A 27708-nucleotide genomic window follows, 5' to 3' on the forward strand; every position below is an offset into this window, starting at 1 on the left:
ATAAAAGTAGTTAACAAAGCATAAAATGTTATGATAAAAATGTATCAACGCACACCAAATATTATTATTATTATTATTATTACCAACAGGTGAAAGTCGCTGGTCCGCGACTCATGTCAGACCCACCAGGCAGGTAGGCTGGGAGAGGGGGTTGCTTTAGCCGCCTCTTACTCTCCCTCGCCGCCCCAGTGCCCTGCGAAACCCGCTACGGTTGTCTGGTGACTTCAGCCTTGCCAGAGAGCCGAGCCCCATATATGGCGCAGGGCACCTTTGCTAGTCCTTACGCTTAAACTGCTCAACCGCGGAGGTGAGAAAAAACGGCTTTGGCCGAGGGGGTGCGGCGGCCTCCCGTCTCCCTTACGGCTGGAAAAGTTGATGCTGGCGTACTGGCCCTGCAGATTCTATGCTGACTCCATTTGACCGAGAGGGCTAGTCGGCCTCCTTCTCCCTTACGGCTGGAAAAGATTTATTGCTAAAAAGAAAAAGGAGAGTCGAAATACGAGTTGTCACCGACCAGAAACGTAAATATAAAATATAAAAATTACAATTGCAGCCAAAACGAGTGCCCCAGTATTAAGTAAGCTATTAAGACTCGACTGCATGTTCATGTTTTACTCCTGCTGCTCTCGCTAGCAAAGTTGACCGAGACAACAAAGTAAAGCTAGTTTTCGGATATGAGTTTTCCATCCAGATGGAGGATCACTAACAGGAGCGAGGGAAGACTCCGGAATCCACTCTGGCTGGAATCCGGTGGCTATACAGTGTTTACAGGTAAGGTCATTCAAACGGACAGCATTTATAGAATGACTATTAAAAGTCAGCGAGTGTCGATAATGTTAACGTGGTTATGTTAGTAACGAGTGCTAATATAACAGCTTTAAGATGCATTTGTAGCAGGGCTCGCAAAATCGCTAGCCCGACGTCCCGGGGCTAGCGATTATTCCAGTCGGGCTACCAGAATCTATCCCTGCCCTGCCCGTCTGGCTATCATAGGAAGGAAAAATATATGTCAATGCTGTTGCATTCTTTCGGAAATGTAGCTGGGTAAATATGTCATTGGCATCGGTGAACCACTGTCAATATGTGACTAGGGCTGCTCAATTAATCGAATTTTAATCCAAATTACGATCTGGGCTTTCAACGATCATTAAAAATGACTGAGCCAATTATTAGCACCTCCCTCGTGCTTTACTCTCGCGCTGCTCCGTGTGGCAAATCGAGCGCACCTCTCTGCGTTTCGAACACACGTCACAACAATTAAGAGGACCCGAGAGAAGCTCGGAAAGCTAAGCAGAAGTTATTTGGAGAGGAGAGTGACTGCCGTTGGTTGAAAAGAGAGGTAAAAAACCCTTCAGTGGTGTGGAAACATTATGGGTTCGCGGAGTCAGACGTGGATCAAGTAGACATAGTGTGTAAACTTTGGTGTCTTAGCTGCACCACAGAGCGACATGGCAAAGTTTACTAAACATAGATGTTTACATTTTATTTTTTATATTGCAAACATTTGCACTCTTATCAGTATTTGCACACTATTTTATACTATTTTTGACAATCTTTAAAGCCATCATTCAATACATTGTTATTGTTAAATAAATATTGTCAAATAATCGAGATCTCAATTTCAGTGAAAATAATCGTGATTATCATTTTTGCCATAATCGAGCAGCCCTATATGTGACATATTGAAATCGCATTTGAATTTGCGCTTGTTTTTTGCTTTCACTTTGCAATCGCGCGAACTGTGTATAGAGAGCGACAGTACTGATTGGTGAGTGATGATAATTTGCGCACCAATTCCTCTGACATCGACTTATCAATCGTTAGTTTACTATGCAAACATGACAAGTGAAATCTCCCGCAGCAAGCTTAAACATGTGAGAGGTTGATCGCGCAGAGAATCGCTGAGCGTTATGTGAGTGCATGTGTAAAGGCAGCAGGATATATATTTTAGTTCTGCTGAGCCAAATAAGACCGGTCAGGGTGAAGAAGTGACAGCCAGTCTGCACAGTCTGCAAATAACATATTAAAAATCAATCCTGAAAAATCTGTTTAGAACAGCCTACTATGTTGCAAAGAGTGAACTACCACTGGCAAAATGTAGCAGTCTTTGCAAACTTCGAAAAGCAAAAGGCCAAGATCGTGGTTCCACTTGCCTCTTACCTGTGATTTCAGTGGAAATTTCAAATTCAGGATCTGACACAGACTGATTCATATTCTACAGTTCTTACAAGTTCATAGAAATTTCTGTTCAATTACAACCAAGTATTTGAGTTGATGATTGTAATTTTTATACAATATTGTAATTTGTGTTTCAACAATTTTTTGATTAATGTTTTGTTTCCGTTACAATATTATACATTAAAGTATAATATTGTAATGGAAACAAAACAGGAAACAAAACACACAAAAAAAATTTTTTTTATTCGGGCTACTTAAATTTATTTCGGGCTACCAAAAACTGAAGAGTCCCTGCCCGAAGGGCTACCAGGGATTTAGAAATTTTGCGAGCCCTGTGTAGATAATACGTCTTTATGGTGCTAGCTTAAAGTTACGGTGTAAACGTTAGCTTATATTGTAGTAAAGCTGTTACTGTTTAAACGATGTTAGGACAGAAATGTTATCTTCTGTTATAGACTAATGAAGTTACTAGTTAATAAAGTTTCCAGTAAAGTGATTAATCGCAGCCACAGATTGACAGTAAATATCCAGATTAGCTTCAATGCATCTCTAATAAATATGTGCAAGTTTCAGTGCTTCGTTTAAACTGTATGATACTTATACTGACCCAGGGTCAGTGTAAAATACAATCCTAGCTGTGTGAACAAAGTCTGGCTCCTTTAATCCTGCATGACAAACCGCAAACCTGTCACACTTGAAAGTCAGCTAGAAACCTACTGTAACGTGTGCATTATGCAAAGACTGCCAGACTCTGTAATGCTGTAAATCAGGGGTCAGCAACCTTTCTGATGAGTGCCATCTAAAATTTCCTCAGAAGTCAATGTGCCATATGATTGCATTAGCAATACATTTAATAACGCACTATATGAACAATTACACACTATATAGACTAACCTCCAAAAGTTGATTCTGTTCATTTGGACGTAGCGTTTTGTGGGAGAAACGTTTCGTCACTCATCCAAGTGACGTCTTCAGAAACGCTTCTCCCACAAAACGCTACGTCCAGATGAACAGAATCAACTTTTGGAGATTTACTTTCCTGGATGATTGAGAATGCATCAAGACATATATAGACTAACGTTATAGAATTATATTTTGTTCACAGATGTTGGCAGCTATCAGCAAATAGTTATCAGCTATTTTGAAATAAAAAAGAGACAATTTTTATCCATAAGAAGAACTCCATAACAGCAAATGAAGTGTACAACAAAATGCAAATGCTATTTATGGTCTCCTCACAACAATGATAAGATAAATAAACTGGGCCAATATGGCATGTTTGTTAATACAGGGATACACATGTTAATGTGATCTCTGGTCTCCCACTCAGAGATACAGATCTCAGAGAGGTCCAGCATTCAGACGGCTACCTGAGGACACTCTTCGTGTGAGAGAAAATCACACAGAATCACACAAAATCACACAGATATGTAGAGCCAAATACTGTCAATAAGGCCTCTGCAATGTTCTGAAGACAGTTAAACTTGTCAGGTAGTGATGTCCAGCAGGTGATGGACATGCAAGCAAGCTCCATGAACACACACAGCTATGGATTGCAGCTATGTTCATAGTTATGCAAACTTTGACCCCCACAGAGTCGAGCTTTTCACTTCATTCAGCTGCATTTCGATGTTGGGTTAACTTGCCTTAACTCAGCCAGTTAATGTGAGACAAATCCAGCTGCTCATTAAAGCTTTCTGGTTTGATCAGTAAAGAAAACATTGATCCATACACCTGAAATTCCCAAAAACGCGTTGTGAATTCTGTCTGGAGTCTACGGATGTATCAGTGTATTTCCTTGGTGCTGATGCTGCGCTGAGCGAAAGGCTCCTGAAGCATTTGAAGTGTCGGAAATTTCAACATCGCTTGAAAAAACTGCCCGCTAACAATGTCCCTCTCACTGGTAAGCTAAGTTATTTTTAACCAATTACAAGTTGAATCTGGTAGTTGGGGTTATTAGCTAAGATACCGTCATTAAGAAGCGGTACAACTAATGTGTCTATGCGAGCTAATTTGCCATGTTCACCGCTGGCCCTACAATTTATTTTTAATGCACCTTTTCAAATTAATTCACTACGTTTTGTGCCTAATGAAGTTATTTTTACACATTCCACCACCTTTCATTGTTTATACCGTTGCACCCCCCCCCCCCCCCCCCCAAAAAAAACAAAACAAAAACAAAAACAACAAAAACAACAAAAAAACGAAAAAACCCCATCGGCCCACCGGGCAAATGCCGATGGCCAGTCCAGCTATGGTCATGCCATCAGTTAACCCTTTGTGCCCAGGGTTGCCGACCCCTGCTGTAAATAATCAGTGAGTCAGGTTAACCCCAAACTTTGAACAGTACCTCTGTGTCTCTGTGTGTGTGCTGAACATCTAGAATCAGGATGGAGACAGGCTGCATTGAGTGTGGGACTTTTCTCTGTTAAAAACAGGTTGAAGACGGATCAGAAACATTTGGAGATGCAAATTTAGCATTATGACTGATGCTGGTGTGTAAAGCCTGTACTGCCTCTGCTCCACTATATTTTTGTTACTAATTTATGTTTGTTGTTGTTTAACACAGATTTCAGAAAAGCAAACTGTCATTTAATCCTTAATAGTTTAAACCAGAACTGGAGTGGAAATCAAAAAATCCAGATTGTTCTTCCTCAGAAGTTTTATTTGTCAGTGTGGGACTGCTGAGTCACCTGAAGAACTTATTCCATTCATTCTCCATGATGTTCATTTACAAAAATGTTTCACAGGACCTGATTTCTCCCAAAGGGTGAACTAGTGTGTTTCCATGGATTACCTGTGTATGAGTGTACTTTCTTAAATGAAGGCAAGTGTTTGTCCTTTTTTGTTCCTTAGGTACAGTACATTATTTTGAGGGCAGGCGGTCAACACTGGGGGAAGAAAAGAAGCAGAAGTCCTTCCAAGAAGGAGCTGCAGTGAGGACACAGCCTGGTCACTGAGGTCAGAGCTCAGAATCTGAAACAGCTCACGTTTATATTCGAGGGGTTAAAAATTTTTAAATATATTTATAAAGAAACCTTTAAATAATATTCTAAATAATAATCATAATTATGATTATTATTAGTAGAGATGGGCTAATAAAAAGTAAAAAAGTAAGCGGATTACAGTAACGCGTAACCCGCTTACTTTTTTCAAGTAACGAGTAAAGTAAGGGATTACTATTGCAAAAACGGTAATTAGATTACCGTTACTTTCCCGTAGGAACGCTGCGTTACTGCGTTACTAAAACCGTGATTTTTTTGCGAGAATGTCTCATGACAGTGACGTAAGCGAGTGCGACGTTCGTGACAACAGCTGTGTGCAGATCAACAATGGATAATATATCGAGTGCGGGAGAGAGTATGAGCGTGCAGCGTTTAAAGCCTGGAAGTACTGACCTTACTTTGAGTTTGATTCCATAAAAAGTGACAAAAACATTAGTGTCCGTTGTGCGTGGGAAGAAAACGTCTTTTTACAGTGAAAAAAACCCCTAAACTTCCAAGCAAGCACCGAGCGCGCTACCACGTATTTCCGTACCACGGAAATTCACAGAGAAACTCGCGGATTCTTCCACTGACCGCCGCGGCACACCTGCTCCAGGGCAAACCTCCACCTACCCCACTCCTGCTTTACAGGTGAAAATAGAGCAACAGGACCGCTAGTCTTTGATTTTATTTATTTTCTGCTGTGTTTTACTTGCATCTATTTGAAAGACTGAGTGTAAACACAAAAAATATTTTATTTTATATGCTGGAATGTGCAGAAAATAGGTTTAAATGTTAAACAAATTTCTTCCAGTCAGAGAATGTTGCATATAATTAAATTTTTGCTTGATGCATAAAGTTAAAAGATTAAAACTAATAAAACAAGTTTTAAAAAGAGACTTTTCCATTTGATTACATTTTGTATGATGGATTATGTAGAAAAAGTAGAATTGGGCTGAAAGATCTATCGCTTTATTACCTATTCAGGTTGTAAATCGTGTTTTTAAAAAGTAACTAAGTAACTAAGTAATTAATTACTTTTGAAAATAAGTAATTAGTAAAGTAACGGGATTACCTTTTTGGAGAAGTAATCAGTAATTAGTTACTGATTACTTTTTTCAAGTAACTTGACCAACACTGATTATTAGAAATATCAGACATTTAAGTGCATTATCTGTCACACGTATTGTGTTAGCCCTGTGATAAACTGACAGCCTGTCTTTGTCCTGTATAGGCTTTATCCTCCTGCGACCCTGAATTGAATACATTGTATTCCAATTATGTAATCTGATCATTTACAAACTAAAGGTATCTAATCAAAATGTGAGTAATATTGATAAAAATGGGAAAGCAGAAATAAGTGTGACATAAATGTAAATGTGTTAGCTGACATAGAGGACAGCTACATGCAGTCTGAAAAACCTTTGTTGTCAAGTTTGCAGGTATATCAGCACGAGACATTCTTACATAGAAAAGACTGTTAAAGTCTCTAACTCAGTGAAGCATTATTGGTCCAGTCTGTTTGGATAAATATAGTAAACTGATGTATGTCCATTTATTCACACATTTTCTTAAGTGCTTATCCAGTTCAGGATCACAGTGGAGCTGGATATATTCAGTAAATAAACCTTACAAAACTTAACAATAAACCTGCATCCATGTACGTTGTTGTCCACAGGATGAGAACATCAAAATGACCAAAGTAGCTGAGCAGATTTCATCTCAAGTAAGCGATTAACTGTTCATTTGTTCTGCCACCTAAAGGGCATTTAAGGATGTCTTTTGAGTGTCTAGTTGATTTTATTGTTGTGACTCTCATGGTCATTTGTAATAATGGACATATTTTTCATGTTCATCCAGCTATTTATTCTATCTATTTAGGAATATCTGTCAGCTATAAAATATAATACAAATATAAAAAATATAAAAAAACTCCTGCCCTTTATATTTTAATGATGTAAGACCAGACCGCTGTTATTGTATTACATAAGCATTCCTCACATATCAATGAGATGCTGTACAGTACAATCCTACTGATACACGAGAAGCATAATGATGGCTATTCAACATTGTTACACGACACATTTGAGCTGCATGATACAGACAAAGTGACTAAATTGTCTTTTTTGTGGTCTGTTGTCTTCAAACCAGCAGACAAAGCTGATAGTAGAAGAAGTCGGAGAAGAGCTTTAGGCTGTGTACTGAAAAGGTATCAAAAGACATTTGGAGTGATGGCTTCTACAACTCAGTTTTTGGTTGTGCTGAAGTAAAGCTTACACTCTAAGAGGTCACAGTGTTGATGTTCAACAAAGAAAAGCTCACTTGTTTGAATTTATTTACAATCACAGTTTTTATAAATTCTGACTCTAAACAGCTTTTACATCTTTGATATTGTTTGACACTAGATATTAGGTGATGGGATTTAATTTAAAGGTTTCTATGTCCCAAATGAGCCATTTACACTGACACAGGTCAGTTTAACTGTAACACATTCATTATTGAGATCCAACATTTCTTAGAGAAATAACGGAATTTAAATGGCAGCCCTCAGACCAGGTTTAATTGATAGAGATACAGTGGTTGTTACAATAAAAAATGTCAGTTAAATATATCACATAGGAGACACAGGCAGTGATATATGAGTGAAATAAAGTTTATTGGATTTACAGAAAGTGTGCAATAATTGTTTAAACAAAATCAGGCAGGTGCATAAATTTGGGCACTGTTGTCATTTTATTGATTCTAAAACCTTTAGAACTAATTATTGGAACTCAAATTGGCTTGGTAAACTCAGTGACCCCTGACCCTACATACACAGGTGAATCCAATAATGAGAAAGAGTATTTAAGGGGGCCAATTGTAAGTTTCCCTCCTCTTTTAATTTTCTCTGAAGAGTAGCAACATGGGGGTCTCAAAACAACTCTCAAATGACCTGAAGACAAAGATTGTTCACCATCATGGTTTAGGGGAAGGATACAGAAAGCTGTCTCAGAGATTTAAGCTGTCTGTTTCCACAGTTAGGAACATATTGAGAAAATGGAAGACCACAGGCTCAGTTCAAGTTAAGGCTCTAAGTGGCAGACCAAGAAAAATCTCGGATAGACAGAAGCGAGAAGGAGGTATCTGCTTTTGACTAAGCACAGATTAATCTGATCCCATTTCTACCTGTCTGTACTATTTGAAGATTTCACTGAAGTTTGCTCAACTGTAATTGTCAGGATTTTTTTTTCCAGCTCTCATAGGGCAAAGGAATGACTCAGACTTATCAAATGTTCTTTGATTAGACACACAATGTGAAGTTCAGAATTCTTTGCAAGTAAAACTATAACGACAAACATGAACAACTGTGCTTATTTCTGAGACATGAATGTTTGTAAATGACTTTATTTTCTGAATGTGTTCATATTTAGACAGCGCCCATTTGTAGGCTGAAGCTGTAATGGTGAACCTGAGGTGATGGTCAACAGAAAGTAAACATATATAAATATGAAAACATACTGAAGTAATGTCTTTAACCCGTGCAGCGTGTGGACGCTGTGCACACAATCAACTTATTCACTGTAGTAAACATGCACCGGTAGCTCATGTAACTGACTCTGTCTCCATGGTTATGTATATTATTAGCTATGTAAACAGCTTCCAAAGATACCGCCATAGCTCTCTGTAGCTGTAACACTTTCACGCTTTGCAAATCATTTCACGTTTGTGATAGTTATGAAGACAGAATATGTTTTTAAAGACATGCTAGGCGGTTGCTATGGTGGTTGCTGTGGACTAGGGTGGACTACCGCGCGCGTCCGATTCCTGTTATTAGCTGTCCGCCGTAGGAAGGCTGCGTTCCATTTGTAAGTAGCGACAGTCTGCCGTAACTCGAACTCAAACCCCGCTTTGTTCAATTAAAGGCCTTTTATAGCAGTTCATGACACGCCCACGCACACACACATAAAACACTTTGCCTCACCATGACAATGCAACTTTACTAAAACCTTTAAAGTATCTGATATAAAATAGAAAAATGAAGCAACTAGAGATTTAATGATGAAGACTCTGGGTTCTGTAGTTCACGTTTTACAGTCCCAAATGACTCTTTGCACATTCATATAATTTATTGAAGAGGGGTTTAGAATGCACTTTAAATTTAGACTGTTGCTGTTTAATTTTTTAGTTGGATTTTTGTTTCCACTAATATTTTTGAACTAAATATTTAAAACAACTCTGATAGACTGGATACCTGTCCAAGGTGTACATTACCTTTCACTCAAGGATCCCAGGACAGAGCCCTGCCCCACCATGACCCTGGGTGGATACGTGGTTATAATATAAAAGGACTGATACTGAATATGAATATTTAATGAAAACTGAATTATAATACAAAATCCTAGGTGTTTGTTATATCCAGCAAGAGTAATACTGATTACATATGTCTGAATTGCTAACCCTAGCTCAACAAACCACAATGCCCTGGACTGTCAGTATTATTACATGCTGAAGTATTACAGAAGTAGCTTTGATCACAGTTTCAATTATAAAAGAAAAAGAAAATAGAAAAAAAAGACTAACATTGTTATGTTATTTCTTCCAAACTGACCAGAAACATACTTGTCATACTCTCACAGCACAGGATCAGACTCACTGTGCATGACGGCTCAAACCAATAATGTATGTTAGATTGTCAGTTGTTTAGTATGCTTCTGTACAGTTAGGGTCACCATCTCTATTTCAGGATAATTAATATGCAAAAAATACTAAAAGTTATACATGAATTTGACCAACAGCATTATTAATTGCATATTTTCCAATTTTCTAACATAATTAGAAAAATTAGACTTTGTAAATACATGAAAATCTCATATTGTTACAGTCCTAATGCCAATATGATTCTTCATAACTCCTGCTTTGAAATACTGAACTTTAAAACGTACCTCATGAAAGATACTTTACAGTGGCACACTGTCAGGATAATTCTGACTTTAATATCGCTGTATTAATCTGAATCTTTCTCAAATGTGCTGTGAGTGAATGATGATGCAACTTACTGTGGGAAAGCTGTTAATAAAATGAATCTGTGACACAAGTTACACAATCACACAGGAAGAGGACACAAAGGGAGGACACGCAGAGGCTGTGTTAAAGTCAGAAATCCAAATCTTTAGTCAAAAACAGGCAGCGGTTACAAACAGGAAGACAAGCAGTCCATACAGTGAATTCAAACAGCAGTAAAAAAATAACTGGACACTGAAAAACTTAAAGCAATGTGTGATGAAACAAAGGGAAGCAGTGCAGTATTTTCACTGAATTATAATCAATTACAAAAGAGAAAAACAACGATTTTTAAGGTTTGTTTTCTTAATTGCTGTTAGAGGGTGGCTGGTAAAGATGAAAACACATACAGAATGTAAACTGTGTGAGTTTGGTGAACTTTGTTGGTAACAAATGAGGTACCCCCCTGAGGCTCTCAGTATTCATTAATAATTAGAAAGCATCTAAACATTCTGCCTTGGATTTTTACAGTCTTAGTTCCGCTCGCTGTCATCATTATAATCATCATGACCAACGGCGAGGTCCTGAGGTGGGCGGGGCTGTCTCTGGTGATGTCAGAATGACACTTCAACATTAAGGGGAACAAGAAGAAACAGTGTAAGGTCAGGTGACCACATGGTTTCTAAAGTAACTGACAGGAAGTAACCAGGCCGTTAGAAATGGATGGCATAATTTTAGAATTACTGTAGTTAGATAACTCTACTTACCAAAACCAGAAGCACACAGATGAAGGATCAGATGCTGAATGTTGCAGGAACATGCTCATGTGTGGTGGTCACTGAATGCTGCTCTGGCAGGTTAGACAGTCCAATAGTGATATCCTGCCCATCTGATGAACAGTTTGAAAACACACATGCAATATTCGTATTACAGTCAAAGTTGGATGTTCATTTTTGTCCTTTAAAATGTTTGTGTATTTGAAAGCACTATCATTTAAGGATGGCTCAGATAGTCTCTCTGTAAGAGCATCTCCTTTGAAAGCCGGGACAAGTTTATCCCCTGATCCACGTCACTTTACCTGGATGTTTTCTTTGAAGCTGGATGATGACGCCTCTCTCCTCCACTCAGAAACACTCCTAAAATAACCAAGCAAATAAATAATATTGAAGATTTACTCATGTAATTACAAAAAACAGCAAAAACATCTCCCTTTTATCCCATTTCTCCATTCCTGCTGAACGTCAGGCAACAATTATCCCAGTAAATCAAAGTAAAATGTAAAGCACATACTATGGAAAACATGTGGTTCTATAAAAAACATTTGATTCTAAAACTCACAACTATTTCTATTTTAGCTGTGTATGGTTTATCTGCAGCCTCTGATGAGAGCTCAGAATTGTAATTTTCTCTGCTTTGTCTAACCTCTGCAGAGCCTCTGTCAAGAAAAAACACATCTGTAAACATAGAAGATGTAAAATATACATTTCATAACACTGCACTGGACAAACCTCTGTCAGTTGATTTCCTCTGTGCAGTGCAGACGAGCATCATCATATAGGACAACAAAGCCCAGAGAACACGAGATACATAACATCCAACATTCAGACTCAAACAGCCTCCATAAATGAAGAGCACCAGGTTGGTCCAGTTATACTAGATATGAGCATACTTCACATTACTGTGTATGAATAATAATCAAGAGACAAACTTTGAAGATGCAGAGCATGAGGTCCCATCATCATCAGACTGTAAACAAGCATCCACCAGGCTTCTTTGTTGGCAGAGGTAACGATTCTCCCATCAGGGATCTGTAGAGTGTATTAACCTGTGGTATAAGCAGCAGTCACTGAAATATTAATGTTTCAGATAAGAAATCTACCACATAAAAGCCAGGGTGGGAGGGATCTCTGCAAACTGAATTACCTCTGCAAGTGTGAGGCTGTTCCTCCAGCCTCAACAAAAATCTGACTCTCCAGTCACAGACAAACCAAAAACTCCAGCTGGGAGATAGAAAACGTTGTCTGGGTCTTGCTGGATGTTGCTGGTCAGAGTACTTCTTGGTCCCACTGACCCACGTGGACAGTGACTGTGGAGAACTGTTCTGGCAAACTGAAAAGAGAATTAAAATGACAAAAAGCCAAACAGGTTTTCCATAAAGACCATCTTGGAATCAGCAATCAAAAGATAATTTGTTCATATTTCAATTAAATATGAATATGTTCATTAACTGTAAATATTTAAGATCTGATGTGATTTACATCCTTCACAGTAACAAATCTATTTAAAATTACTGTAAGCTTGCTACAGCTGTATGTATGACCATGTGTTTCTGTGCTCACAGTCCACTTCTCAGGAACCTGTAGTTCATTTTTAGTCTACTTTAAACAGACCTCACAAAAGGCTGATGTGGCTGGTTCAGTAGTCCGATTTAAGTACGATACCTTTGGCCACAGATTAATCTGGCACATTGCTTCACTGCAGTCTTATGTATTTTCCCCACACCTGAATAAAACATACTGATATTTACAAAAAGCAGATTCAGCTGATGCAGCCTGACTCAGTCGTGATCAGTGTTGGGTAAGTTACTTTAAATTAGTAACTTAGTTACATTACTAGTTACTGCTATCAAAAGTAACTCAGTTACTTCAAGTTACTCGTTACTTTTAGAGTAACTAGTTACTAGGGAAAGTAACTTTGGTTTTACTCAGAATTCTCTTGTTAATGTGTTGCTTCCGTAACTGGATACCCAGCGAGATTGCCAGTCTTCTAGCTTGCTTACTTGCCACAAGTGCACTGTGCCACCTACCAATAGAAAGGAAAAAATAATGTGCATATTTCCACGAGAGAAATCCCACGCCTGGACTGTCGTTGACCGCCGCATGATTCTAGCCTGCTTTTTACATCCAACACAAAAACTGCAGTCGTGGTGCTTTTGATTGTACTCAGAACTTGGAAATTCTGCCTTCTGAATAGGAAGATGTAGGTAACACCAGACTGCAGATTAGCTGCATACAGGGCTGGACTGGGACAAAAAAATCGTCCCGGGCATTTTGACTAGAGACCGGCCCACCATTATAGGAAAAATCATAAAGCCTTTGAATGAAAATAAACACTGTTGTGACAGTGATGTACACTGTTCTGATGGTATATATGTATCAATCTATCAATTCTGTGTTGTAAGACTCAGATAATTATTTTTTAAAAGCTAGACATTTTAAATGAGAATAAGAAAGAAAAGTATTTCTTTGTGCCCCCCTTTCCCTGTTAATGCCCTACCAGGCCCCCTGGCAACACTTTGCTAGACCCGCCCCTGCACAGTTACCAGCTGTCAGCTACATAGAAAAGGATCCTGGTGTTATTTGTCTCTCAGAAACAGCTCATAACTTCCCTTCAACTCATTCATGTCACCTAAAAGGTAAACCTGTTTCTCCATCACCTGTCCAGCTCTGATGATTCAGTAAGGACATCTCCTGGTCTCATCTTCATGTTTCCCTCTCACCAGATAATCAAACCGATATCATGACCAGCAGCTTTACAGCTGTGGCTCCAGCAAACATCAGCTGATACTAGAAATTAATATTAAATAAATTCTAACAACAGCTGATCAAGCTTAAACGTGCTGCTGTTGTTTAGTGCGACATCCACTGGTTTCCTCTTTCTGACACAAAGTGGGCGATAAACAAACAAGAGAGAAAAGCCAATCAGCTGATCATTGATCAGTTTAATGATTGAAGTAGGAACAGGAGAGGGAGGGGGAGAGAATGAGAGAAGAAGAGGCAGCAGAATAAATCCAGCTTTGTGTCTTTTTCATTGTAGCTGAAGTTCGGGACAAACTGTGTTCCTTTTCACCTCAATACGAAACGCGTAATATTTTCTCTGAATACGAGATGATTCTGTTTTTTACAGGACGGTTGGCAACTCTAATAATTAACCGTATGAACAAAATAAAGTTCAGTAACATCATAGCACCCACACAGCTGTATAGAAACTCCTAGCTAGCACGCAGTACGAAAAAGTCAGCATAACGAAAATAAACTCCACCTAAACTTGGTTTATATCTGACTCAGATAGACTGCAGGTCATAACTTCTTACCTGAAGTTCAGTTCACCTGACACTCGGACCGGCGGCCACCTCGGGTCTCTCCTCTTGCCTCCCTTTTCCTTCATCCACCTGCTGGCTTCCACCACTTGCTAATGTTACTGAATCTGTGGAAGCTCCGTGATAGTCACCACACGAAGTAACGAATAACGAGCCTATCTAAATCCCAGTAACGAGTAACGCGTTCCTGGTTTGGGCATAATAACTAGTTACCGTGCTCGTTACCACAATAATAACGTAGTTACTGTAACGCGTTACTTAATAACGCGTTAGTCCCAACACTGGTCGTGATTCTAGATGTTCAGCACACACACACAGACACAGAGGTACTTTTTAAAGTTAATTGTTAACATGAGTCACAGATCATTTACAGTGTTACAGAGTCTGGCAGTCTTTGCATGATGTAAACGTTACTCTAAGTTTCTAGCTGACGCTCAGGTGTGACAGGTGTGCCAGCAGGAAAGAGGCTCAATAAACCTGCATCCTGTCAGGATTTGTCAGGATTAAAGGAGCCAGACTGTTCAAACAGCTAGGATTGTATTTTACAGCATTACAGAGTCTGGCAGTCTTTGCATAATGCACACGTTACAGTAGGTTTCTAGCTGACTCTCAAGTGTGACAGGTTTGCGGTTTGTCATGCAGGATTAAAGGAGCCAGACTTTGTTCACACAGCTAGGATTGTATTTTACACTGACCCTGGGTCAGTATAAGTATCATACAGTTTAAACGAAGCACTGAAACTTGCACATATTTATTAGAGATGCATTGAAGCTAATCGGGATATTTACTGTCAATCTGTGGCTGCGATTAATCACTTTACTGGAAACTTTATTAACTAGTAACTTCATTAGTCCATAACAGTCCCATAGATATGGGCCAGCATGGCCCATATCTATGGGACTGACTTCTGATAATAACGCCCAATGTATCGACTGATAACATCCAAAGCGGGTGAATAAAGTCACCCGGTCGCTAGCTGTGCCATTACCCAACCGCATACATCACTCCCTCCATCAATGCAATAAACGATACAAAAGGAATAGCCTGTATTTAATTTTTAGGGAGCTCTATAGTATTTAATAAGAGGACCCAGCACGTCAATTCTTGACGCGAGAGGGGTACCCGGCGCGTCGATAAGTGAAGCAGAGGGAGCCTGACCATGCGTCGCACATTTGACGAGTTAGGAGTGAGAATGTGTTGCCATTCCATATTAGATTCTTGATTAATGTGGGCTGTTGTTCTTCAGCTTGGTTCTATGTGCCCCTTTTAACTTTGAGCACCGGCCCCTTTAAACATCTCCGCACAACCCTGCTCTTGTGTCAGAAATATGAAATGTAAGGCTGTGCTGATGTGATACCCACTAATGTGTGATCACATTTATGTGAATTAATTTAAGTAATTCTACTTACAATGTAAGTGATATTTCCATTTGGGAATGCCCTAAATAATTACAGTAATTATAACAGGAAACCTGGTAACTACCCTGGGATATTTGTAGCGGACGCTCCATTTTTGTACCAGTAGGTGGCAGTGTGAGACCATGGTTTGGCCTGTTGTTAGCAGCCTGAAGCGCATGCTCCGCGCTGTTTTCTCATAATGGTGGAGTATTCAGGAACGGCAAGCCACGTCTCCCTGTCTGATCATTTCTTTCCTGTTTACAGGTTCGTATCGTGCCCAAAATAGAGTATAACAGCAATCACATCCATTGTATAGCATAGATTAACCATTATGGTTGGAAACTGAAAGCGCATGACGTTGTGTAGTACAATAAATTAGACTTTTGTAAGTATTTGTTTACGGCTTTAGCAGCATGCTATGGTTAGCATGTTAGTTTGGGTCACACACCTCCTATGCCCTGTGATGTTAGTGATCGGCTCCACCGTTATTCTGTATTGTTGTAGTCCCTTGTTTTCTGCCATAAAGTGTTTCTGTGAATTCAGTGCACATGTCAAGATGGTGCTGATTACACCATTCTTCCGAACTAGTTGAGATTTATATATTTGTCTTGTTGGAATTCATTTTGAACCAAGTCTTAGAAGAAAATTGGTCATGTTTATGACATTGGAATGTGTTAATCCCCTTTAGTCTAGTTGGTAACAAAACACATATGGAGAATGTGTGAGCTATGTTTAGGAATAAGTAAATACACAGTCATAATGCTGTAAAAGTAATAAAAGGAGTGCATAACTATGAATTTGAATAAATAATGGCGGAGTATTCAGGAACGGCAAGCCACGTCTCCTTGTCTGATCATTTCTTTCCTGTTTACAGGACACATATATATAGCTGTCCACAGGTGCTGCCACCTGGTACCTGTAACAGTTTTCTGGGGGCTCGTCCGGGATCAGTCCTGCCTTTGTGGCTGGGAGCTGATCCAGTGATACCGGTACTTTGGGCCAAGAGTGGCAAGAAAACACCAACAACTCCAGTCTGCTGGTTGTTATCTACACCTCCTGCTGCTGCCTGACAGAGAATAGATGCTACTGATTGTGCAGGAAATGCATTGGCCATGTGTCACAACTAGTGTAATGGACAAGAAGTAAGGAAAAGGACAAATAAGGACTGCTTGGTGCTGCTTGGTGCTCGGACCATCGCCCATCAAGGCAAAAACTGTACGAAAGCTGACATTGTGTGACCCACTGCAAGGGATAGGGAAGCAACCATGGCGGAAGGTGAGAGGAGGAGCTTGGTGTGGGCCATCAAGAAAGACCTTCTCACCCTCTCTGCTGATGAACTGTTCCAGATCGCCAAATCTCTGGGTCCAGTGCCAGGAGTGGATCAGTCTTGCCTTAAGTCAGGGGATGAAGACAGCTGCTTCGAGTACATCAGTGGTTTCATGTGCAGTAAGGCTTTATTAGAGTCAGAAGATCAGGGCATGTCACACTTATTGTCACTTAAAGATGTTGTTGATGCTGTTACCCAGGGTCATGTTTCTGATTTGCAGATACAGGCTGCCACTGGTAATGATTCATGTGATCTATGTCCAAATGCTCAGCCTCATGATGTCAGTGTTGAAGTGAGTCCAACTAATGCCATGTTTTTAGAAGATGGTCATAATAGTGGTACAGAAGTAACTGACAGTGTGACCCAGAATACCAGCTCTACTGCTGTTTCCCAACATGATGTAGAACTACAAAAAATACTCTTCAGTTACGAAGAGCTCTCTAAGAAAATTAAGCATGCCCACATCAGGTTCTCAACTCACTTCTCAGACACCATCACAGGCTCATTGTAGAAGCACACCACACAATGACCGCTTAGTTGAAACTCACGCACCCATGAGACATGACAAGGTGGTGTCCCTAAGAGAGTTGTCTTACCTCCATCGCAGGGAGTTTAAGATTCACGGGGGCCAGATTGGAGACCAGGGATCAGACATCAGTTATAACAGCATCTGCCGCCAGATTGAAGAGGGTCTCAAAGAACAGTTTAATGATGCCGAAATTGTGAGGGCTGTCATGAGAGTTATCAAACCTGGTAATTTCAAAGACATGCTAATGAACAAGGATGAACTGACAGTAGAGGAGCTTAAAGACTTCCTCCATTCTCACCTTGGTGAGCAAAACAACACAGAACTTTTCCAGGAACTCATGTGCACCAAACAAAGTGACAGTGAGACACCACAACAGTTTCTGTATCGAGTCATAGGTCTCAAACAAAAGATCTTGCTCACCTCAAAGCATACCAACTCAGATGTAAAGTATTCATCCAGCACAGTTCAGGATGTATTTCTTCATACTGTGTATCAAGGACTGGGCCACAAACATAGTCACATTCGTAGAGAGTTAAAGCCACTCCTTGCAGATGCCGATGTCACAGATGAGGCTATCCTTAAACAAATGAAGAAAGTAATGAGTGATGAAAGTGAAAGACAGCGTCGTCTAGGATCAGTCACCCGTCAGAGAAACACCAATGTGCACAGCACACAAGTTGAGATTAATGGTACGCAGTGTCCTGTATTGAAAGAGGAAAATGCAGGAAAAAGACCTAAGGCGTATATGATCCAGCAGCTGTCAGAGAAAGTCGAAAAACTTGCAAGCATTGTTGAACAAATGACACAGTCACTGCAAACAACAGCCGAACAAAGCAGCCAGTACAGGAAAATCAAAACCGATCACCACAGAGAAAGAAAGTATGGCTGTGAAAAGTGCATAGAACAAGACCGTCCCGATTGTCCTCACTGTTTTCACTGCGGTGAGGAAGGCCACCACGCTGTATGAAGAAAACAATACGTCAGGGAAACGGGAGCCGGTCCCTGTCACGGGACAAACAGTGACCGTGTCCCACTCTCCGTCCCAATCTGACATATGTAGTACCAGTGAGACTGTTGCTGTAAGTTTGGCAAAATGTGACGCTGACACCAAACATGATGTAGTGCCAACCCAGAGACAGAATAACCAAGAAAATAAATCTGCTATACTTCTTGGGGGCTCACCCAACAGTAAAAGTGAAAAATTAGCCAAACTAATTGGAAGAAAAGCTCTCACCCAGTGCCATCTAAATGGTTTAGCAGTTAATGCTTTGTTAGACACGGGAGCTCAAGTGAGCATGATTGACAGAGAGTGGAGAAATAAATACCTACCGGATACACCTATAAGGTCACTTGATGAAATCATTGATAATGAAGAAGAGTTAAAAGTCCATGCTGTGAATGGTGACACTCTCCAATTTGATGGCTGGGTGCCAATCACAGTTAATTTGAGAGGGAATGAAGACCCTAATTTGTCAATAACTGTGCCTTTTCTTGTAAGCAGTTTTGTTTTGGAGAGGCCACTGCTGGGCTTCAATGTGCTGGAGGAGCTGGTGCAGGAACAACCAGGACGGTTCATGCCGACTCTTGTCACCCTGCTTTGCAATGCCATGTCAGTACCAGTAGAAAAGGCAGAGCTCCTGGTAAACCTCATCAAGGCTGATGAAGCTCCTGCACAATGTGGACGTCTGCGGACTGGCAGGTATGACACCCTCATTCCAGCGGGTCAGGTGATTTGGGTTAAGTGTCCAGTCTCACCTGCCATGAACCTATCTGAATCTGTTTTCCTTTTTGAGCCCGATGATAACAGCACACAGATTGCTGAGCTAGATGTCTGTGAAGGACTGCTTGAAGTGCAAAACACCAAGAGGCCCTTTGTAGAGGTACCTGTGGGCAACAACACAAAACATAACATCACACTACCAAGGAAAACAGCCCTTGGCAGTATTCATTGTGTTGAGAAGGTGATTACAATGGACTCACTAGGAGAATCTAAACCCACAGTGACAGCCAATAGTGCCACCTCTACATCTACTCACACCAACTTACCTCTATGGCAGCCTCCTGTCGACATCAGCCATCTTAATGAGGAACAACAGGCAAAAGTTAACAAAATGCTTTGCGAGGAAGCTGGGGCTTTTGCTCGTGACAGTAGTGATATAGGATGCATACCCAGTTTGCAAATGACAATCAACTTGAAAGATGATATCCCTGTTCAGAAAACCTACTCATCCATCCCTAAGTCACTTTTTAAAGAGGTTAAAGAGTACATTCAAGAACTTTTGGTAAAAGGCTGGATAGTAAAGTCTCAGTCCCCTTACGCCGCCCCAGTCGTCTGTGTCAGAAAGAAAGATGGCAGTTTACGCTTATGCATAGACTATCGCCTTCTGAACAAAAAGACTGTTCCCCATCGACACCCACTGCCCAGGATACAGGATCTGATTGATACTCTGGGTGGGTACTCGTGGTTTAGCATCCTAGATCAAGGAAAAGCTTACCACCAGGGTTTTGTAGCTGAGGGCTCTCGCCACCTCACTGCCTTCATAACACCGTGGGGTCTTTATGAATGGGTTCGCATCCCATTTGGTCTCACAAATGCCCCAGCTGCTTTTCAGCGGAGCATGGAAGAGATGCTTGGCTCTCTTAGAGATGAATGTTGCATCCCATACCTTGATGATGTACTTTGCTATGCAAAAACATTTGACGACCATGTTGAGAACCTCCGCAAGGTTCTCCAGGCACTCCAAGAACATGGAGTAAAATTGAGGCCGGAGAAATGTGACCTCTTCAAACAAGAAGTCAGATATGTGGGTCGGCTTGTGTCCGCTGAAGGAGTCAAAATAGACCCGGCAGACCTGGAGGCTGTCAAAATGGTGATGTGAGGAAGCTGACAGGCTTTCTAAGCTACTACCGCTCGTATATCCAGGATTTTTCCCGGATAGCTAAACCAATCTATGAACTCCTTCAGACCAAGCCAGGCAAAATCCAGTGTCCAAAATCTGTGAGAAACAGCAAACACTCACAGCTGCCCTCTCGAGAGCACGTCGATTGGACCCAGAAACACCAGGGAGCGCTAGAACAGTTGGTAGCCCTCCTTACCAACCCCCCTGTTCTAACATATCCCGATTTTAGCCTCCCTTTCACATTGCATACAGACGCATCTGACCAGGGCTTAGGAGCTGTCCTGTATCAGCGTCAACATGGGAAATTGAGAGTAATTGGCTATGGATCTAGGACTCTGACACAAGCAGAACGCAGCTACCACCTGCATAGTGGAAAATTAGAGTTCCTTGCATTGAAATGGGCTGTATGTGAAAAATTCTGTGACTACCTGTACTATGCCCCACACTTCACAGTTTATACAGATAACAACCCCCTAACCTATGTAATGAGTACCGCAAAGCTAAACGCAGTGGGACATAAGTGGGTTGGAGAGCTCTCAGATTTCCGGTTCGACATCAGATACAGGCCTGTAACACTGACATCTTTTTCTCTGTAGAGGGCAGTGTTGGGCTCTCGAAGAAGGGCTTCAATCTGTTCAGTCAAGCTATTTCATGAACAGAATAATAATTCTCTTGTTGTGTTTATTGTTTTCGCTCTTGTATCTTTTTGCATGTATGTTCTGTGCTTCTAATTGTAAAAAAAAAAGGTGTTTTCTTTGACTCACAATAGCTCTGATGTGGGGTACAGTTTCAAACACGGGATCCAGAAAGGTGTTGGAATCATTTATAAGTACAAATTAAAACAATAAAACCAATTAAATGATAATCCAAATAAAATAAATAAACCAAAAAGTAAATAATTTATAGTATAAAAATGCCTGTATGTCTGAAGAGTACACTGTTTCTGATCCACCCCTTGACATTCTGCACTTCAATAACATTTTGATAATTTGATTTAAAAAAAGGCAAATTACACTGAAAAACAAAATGGAAAAATTGTATCTATGCAACCAATTATGAAGTGAACAGCAAATTAATAAGGTTTAAAGCATCTGTGTGTGACGATTTAACATAAGACAAGACACAAGAAAATGGCTAGATCAACAAAACATTTGATTTGAGGAAGGAATCAAAAGATGTCAAAAACCACGGACCAATCTCAAAATTTTAATGGAAAGAAATAATCTGTTTTTTGTTTTTGTTTTTTGCAGTCTGTAAATCAAAATTTCAGGTTAGTATCTTGAAATTTCAGCACACTACGAAACTTTCTCATAATTTCTAGATGGCCAGTCAATAAGTAAGAAATTTGAGCCTCTGTGGTGTTCATCACTTCGGAGTATTAACAGCAAAATTGTATCACAATTGACACAAGCTTCAGTTTTCCTGTAGAGGGCAGTGCTGGGCTGAATAAAGGAGCCCTTCAATCATTTATGTTTAATGGACAGGATGATAAATCTGCCCTCTTTTCACCGTTTTTAGATTCTTTGTGCTATTATATTTAATCCAGATATACTAACTACAGCATTATCTTTTATTTCTATATGCACTATCATAGTACAGTCAAACACCCATAGTGCACACCAAAAATAATTTGTACTGGAACTACTTGAACTACTTCATAATACACCCCAGATAGAATCAAAACACACAGCACCTTGTTCCCATTTCAGATTTTTTAAACACAAAGCTTTAAGTTGCAGGGTAGAACTGTAGGTAACTTTGCTTCATGAGAAAGTCAGTTAGCAAACAAACACTTGGATCCCTGTACAACATCCCTAATCAGCAGGAAGTGCACCAAAATAAAAGGCTCATTATGCCAAAAAGTAACTAACAAACAAAGGTTTTTGAAAAGTGATTTGCAGTACTATAGAGTTTTCTAAAAGTCATCCTCGTGATCCAAGGGCGTAGATTTGGCATGGACGGAAGGGACATGTCCCCACCAATATCCAGCGATTATTGAATTGTCCCCACCAATAAAATCTCTTTCTGTAAAGAAAAACAAAACCGATTGTAAGAAAAAAAAAAGATCTGTCAACATCTCATTCACCTAGCGGTGCACAAAGAGTCAAATTACGTTCTCTACCGGAGTCCTACATCATGTGACAAATATGGCCAATGTGATTGGCTGTGCCTTTCAGAGAGCTCTGTTTAGTTTTAGCAGCGGCAAGCCTGCGCTGCGAGGACCTGCAAGGAAGAGAGGAGGATGGCAGCAAAAAGGAAGAACCTGGATATAAGAAAGTATTTTTCAAATAAGCCTGTAAGTCACTTAAAGTCAAGTTCAGTCATAAAATGTGTCTGTCATAATAACGTTACAGGCTATGCTAGGCCATACATGCCAAGACTCCCAATTTTTCCGGGAGAATCCCGAATTTCAATGCCCCTCCCGAAAATCTCCCGGAGCCACCATTCTCCCCAATTTCTCCCGATTTTCCACCCAGACAACAAAATTGAAAAACCATATCCCAGATTGGCCTAGCCAATTCCAGTTTCCAACAATGGCTGCTATTACTGCAGCTACTTAGTTTTAATATTACTCTTATTACTCTTTCTGGGTCACAAAATAAACCTATTTTCAGGCGAGAATGTAGCTGTGTAAACTTCAAATGTCTGAGCCGACGAGAACAGCAAACTCCGGGCACATCGTTTTCAAACCGCCGCGGTCTTTCACTACTCAGGATAAACATGATATGTAAGTCACTTAAATAACTTAAACATGTTATTGTTTGGCCTTTTTCAGTGTTTTATTTGTTCGTGAGTAAATCGGTTTGGCTGAGATTAAAGTTATTAGATTAGATTAAATAAAACTTTATTAATCCCTCGGGAGGGTTCGTCCGGGGGTTTCCACACAGCTGAATAAACGTCAAACAGAAAACTGATTAAACAGAAGTGTGAGATGGTCGAGAATTTACGCCAGCGTCCTGTTATATTTTAGATAGCAAGGAGCAGACGGCCGAGTTTCACTCCACCGAGAGAGCTCGTGATGTAATTCCGAAAGCTAGATCATCACAGTCGCTCACTTCCGGCCTACCCGGCTTTCGGAGGACCCGGCCCACTTAGACCACGAAAGCCGGGTCCTCAGGTGGACGCAGCCTCTGTATTTGGATACTCCCAGCCTGTTTCCGGCCGGACAATAATAACGGTGACATTTAACTTATTTTATCTGATAAATAAACACTGTAAGATTCAAGTTTTTTGTATATATATATGTATACCACTCCCAACCCCCACCCCCCAACAGCCCTTTTGAATGTCTCCCTAATTCTGAGGAGACCTCAGAATTAGGGAGACATACTTGCCAACCTTGAGACTCTCAAGGTTGGCAAGTATGTGCTAGGCTTGGCCCACATCAGTCTAAAATTGTATGTAGCCATGAATAACATAGTGGACATTGAGTTGTTGTGTGGGGCACCAGTAGTCCATGTCTGTTGGTGTAACAGTAGTTCATGTTTAGAATAAAAAATCCCAGCTCACTGATTTGATAGGGGCAATAGTGTGCCTAAACTGTTGCATAATTTTGGTGAGAGATCTTTTACTTTGTGGTAATCTTAGATGACTAGTTTTGTATAAGAGATGTTGGTGTACTATAACTGAAGTAATGTTGTTAAGTCCTTAAAGTCATATTCTTTTATTGTCATTACTGTATTTGAAGCTATTTTTATTTTTGTATGATACCTGATTTATATGGAATATGGCTGAAGTAAACTAAAGTCTAAAATTCTTAGTCATTTGTTTAATAGTAATTTAACATTATATAATTCACATATAAAACTATGAACTATGATTTAAAAAATGGTTTAAAAGCATGTAGAATAGGATATGTAGGCAAGTATATTTCTCCTCTTTTTATTAAGAAGCAAAGACAAAAAGAAAAAAAAAAGAAACAGGGCAGGGTTCAGTGGTTGAATCATCCGTCCCCACCAATGCCAAAACCAAATCTACGCCCTTGTCGTGATCTCTTCTCTAAGCTGTTTTCTTTGTTTCTGTTATGCTCATATGGTGACATTGTAAGCCTCCTGAATGTGGTGAGTGGTTTATATTGTCACTCTGGCAGACGGCAATCATGAATATATTTGGGTAATCACACATGTATAGACATAGAAAATTTAGAAGCCAAAGAATCTTCCTTATCTCACTTTTGTCTTGAAAAGAGGAAGGATGGTTTTTTTTAGTAGTTTTTGGCTGTGTAATTTGGAAACGCAAGAGTAGCACTTTGATATGTAATCAAAAAGACTGCAGTGGATGATATCAGTGGATAGCTGCTTTCTGTAAGATGGTGAAACATGTTTGTCCTTTCCTCTGAAACACCTCAGAGTTACATGATACTTATTACTTAATTGTTAACCCCTTATTCTATTGTACCTGGCAGTAAGCATTTAAGATAATTTTAATTAAACCCTAATTTCCATTAGGGTTACCACTGTATTGCTTCCAGGTTAACATTTTGTTGCCAGTATATTACAGCACTGTTATTAATTGGTTTTGCCTCACAGGCACGTGTTTTTTAACCACATTATTCCCACTACTAGGATTTCATTATTTATAAATATAAAGTTACTAATATTTTCTTATTATAGTTTAAGCTACCCAGCAGTATATAATTAAAATCATTTGCAGCAGTTAATGATTTGAAGTGATGCACACATTGACGATCCAGTACATAATGCATTGGGTTCTGTATAACAAGTACTTTTACTTTGCTAGCGATTGAGGGAGACCAGTAACAAGTCACAATAATGTGAAAAGATAAAAGCATGTACGATCATGTTCGCTTCACAAAGAGACACAGTAAGTTTAAGATGAGCAATGTTCCACAAAACAAGTTTGTGCAATACAGCGTGGCACCAAATTTATGTCAAGATCAAAACGTGAGCTGTAAATATTTAATGTGTCACAAGCGATGGCAGGGACTCAAGCACAGAGCAGAATTCAGTTCCAAAAACAGAGTTTTAATTACGCAATCACCAGGTGCAGAACATATACAGTGGGGGAATTTGGGGGTTCCTAGGGTCCGGGGGGGGGGGGGGGGATCTGGGAAGGAGAAGCTCTCTCACACACGCGTCCACACAGCGGGTAGGTTACGGGTCCGGGAAAACTATTCACAAGAAAGATCGGTTAAGCTGAATCACAGATTTACACACGAAAACTTTACTGAGGCTAGAGGCTCACTAACGTGTCTCGCACAATCATCCAGCGATGAGACTGTCTGCGTCCCGGCCTTAAATGGCAAACACATAATGGGCAACAGGTGTGTGGGCCAAGGGCGGCAGCCCGCAGTGAGCTCCGCCCAGGTAAAGAGGTGAGAGAAAGAATAAACAAAAACACATGTAGCCTTGCGGGGCCGGCCGAGCAGACACGGGGACCATGACATAATGACCATTCAGGAGATTCAAGTCAGAAGATAAATTAAAATGAATTCACATGTGGTCAGAAAAAACATTCTCAGAGTAAAGAGACTCCATTATCAGTAGAAACAAGGTCAAATCACAACAACAGTCACCTCAAGGTGCTTTATATTGTAAAGTAGAGACCCTACAATAATACAGAGAGCTTGTCTGTTGTTGTGAGTGCAGTGCAACACATTAAGGCTCCTTACTATCATTTTTTTTTCATACAATCCTCTTTTACAAGTTATACTTGTCTGTACTAGTGATCCTTTGCACAGAATGCTCTGGTTGTATTCTGTGACAATGGTGGGTAGATAACTAGTTCCTATAAACAAATCTGTGTATCTTATAATTCTTTGTGTATAACTGTTTCCTGCTGCAGATCTACACACAGCAGAACTTCAGATGGTCTTCATACACCAGGACTCCTGTGCTGAGCTGTGGATTCTGCCACTTTGTTGTCATGTGATGAGGGCCGAGTGCTGGCTGACACGTTCATTGCGGCATTGAAACCGAAGATTCTGCATGAAAGGAACACTGGACCCTCAGGAATTTCTGTATTCGTGGGATACGGGGCACAGATTACAGGAAATGTGAGATACCCACTTGTTGAGGCATGCCAACCTCACTTCTTGAGAAACGTGTTGTTTCTCTTCACATCGTTTTTCAGAATGTAAAACTTCTGGAAGTATGTTTTCTTTTCTTTCTTTTTGTTTTTTTCCCCTTGGCACTGACAATTGAAACCGGGTGTTAAATAGGTGTAATATACAAATTTCAACTTGCAGTTTTTTCTGGCTCTGCTTCACATGAAATTACATCTGAATGAACTAATAAGACCTGCGATTATCCAAAGTTTCCCATCAAGTGGATGAGGTGCTGTCATGTGGTTTTCTCTCAAAACATTTAAAGATTATTAAGGATTTTTGCTCAAATAGACTTACTGTAATCCAATTATAGTTTAAACTGTGTCCAATCTACACATATCTCTCTCACCCCCGCCTGTAGGATGAAGATATGCTGAACACTCCTCATTGATAAAGAGGCGTGTTAACAGCTCCTCGATCCCCTCAAACCTGAGTCTGTCTGTCGTTTGTTTCTTCTATGTTAAGCAAAAGAATGTTTGTGGGTTGTCCAAACAGGTTACACCATCACACGCAATCCTTTCACTTTAATTTGTAGGTGTTTTTGAAAAGTTACAGAAATGCGCAGTGTGCCCGCTACGTGTCCCTGAGGCACCCCACCGTTCACACCATGGTGCTGGGTGATTTGTTGTGATGTTATTTTGTGCCAGTAAATAACTAAATTGTATCAGTTCTGAATACATCTTATTTATTTAAGACAATGCATCCTAATGAGTGAATAAGAATAGTTTTTCTTTTTAGCTTTTTATTTTTAAACTCAGCTCAGAAGAAGATTACAACAACAGGAATCATGTTACATGTAATAGAAAGATTTTATTCGTCAGATTAAAACCTCTATAACGCTATTTTAAAATGAGCTTACATTTTCTTATATCTTTTATTATTACTACATTACTACATATAGGTTTTATGTAAAAATCATGACATGGCCCCTGAACCATGAGCTTAATCCACAGGTAACATGCACGGTGATCAGCATCAAGTTTGAGGGCTAATGGTGTTCCCTGATCCCCACCTCACGATACATCTGGCACCAGACACACGAATAACAGCAAAGTACTTTGATGACGTCATCAGTGACAGAGCCCTGCAGGATGGAGAAGAGGAAAAAGAGAGGGCTGTTCAGACAGATTTTTAATTATTTTGGAGTATCCGCTCTGTGATTGTGAACTAGATATTTCTTCTTTGAGCTCTGCTAAAAGCTCCATGATGCTGGGCATTACATTTTACAACCAAAAGATGAATAAGGC

General features: G+C 40.0%; 1 protein-coding gene across 3 annotated transcripts; it reads left to right on the forward strand.

Annotated features, from left to right (window-relative positions):
• The first annotated feature begins 254 nt into the window (after positions 1-254).
• On the forward strand, positions 255-27314 carry LOC134618988 (uncharacterized). 3 transcript variants are annotated; one of them, XM_063464667.1, is made up of 6 exons: positions 255-771; positions 5035-5139; positions 6841-6888; positions 16513-17061; positions 18996-19193; positions 26200-27314. In XM_063464667.1, exons 4-6 carry the CDS (start codon positions 16904-16906, stop codon positions 26252-26254), a joined length of 411 nt encoding a protein of 136 aa, XP_063320737.1. In that variant the 5' UTR covers positions 255-771; positions 5035-5139; positions 6841-6888; positions 16513-16903; the 3' UTR covers positions 26255-27314. The 3 variants fall into 3 exon arrangements, 1 of the variants encoding a protein (XP_063320737.1); XR_010091947.1 differs by having other exon boundaries at positions 16513-19193; XR_010091948.1 differs by lacking the exon at positions 6841-6888 and having other exon boundaries at positions 16513-19193.
• The last annotated feature ends 394 nt before the right edge of the window (positions 27315-27708 follow it).

The sequence above is a fragment of the Pelmatolapia mariae genome, linkage group LG3_W (genome assembly GCF_036321145.2).
Source record: "Pelmatolapia mariae isolate MD_Pm_ZW linkage group LG3_W, Pm_UMD_F_2, whole genome shotgun sequence".
In the NCBI taxonomy this organism is placed as follows: Eukaryota; Metazoa; Chordata; class Actinopteri; order Cichliformes; family Cichlidae; genus Pelmatolapia; species Pelmatolapia mariae.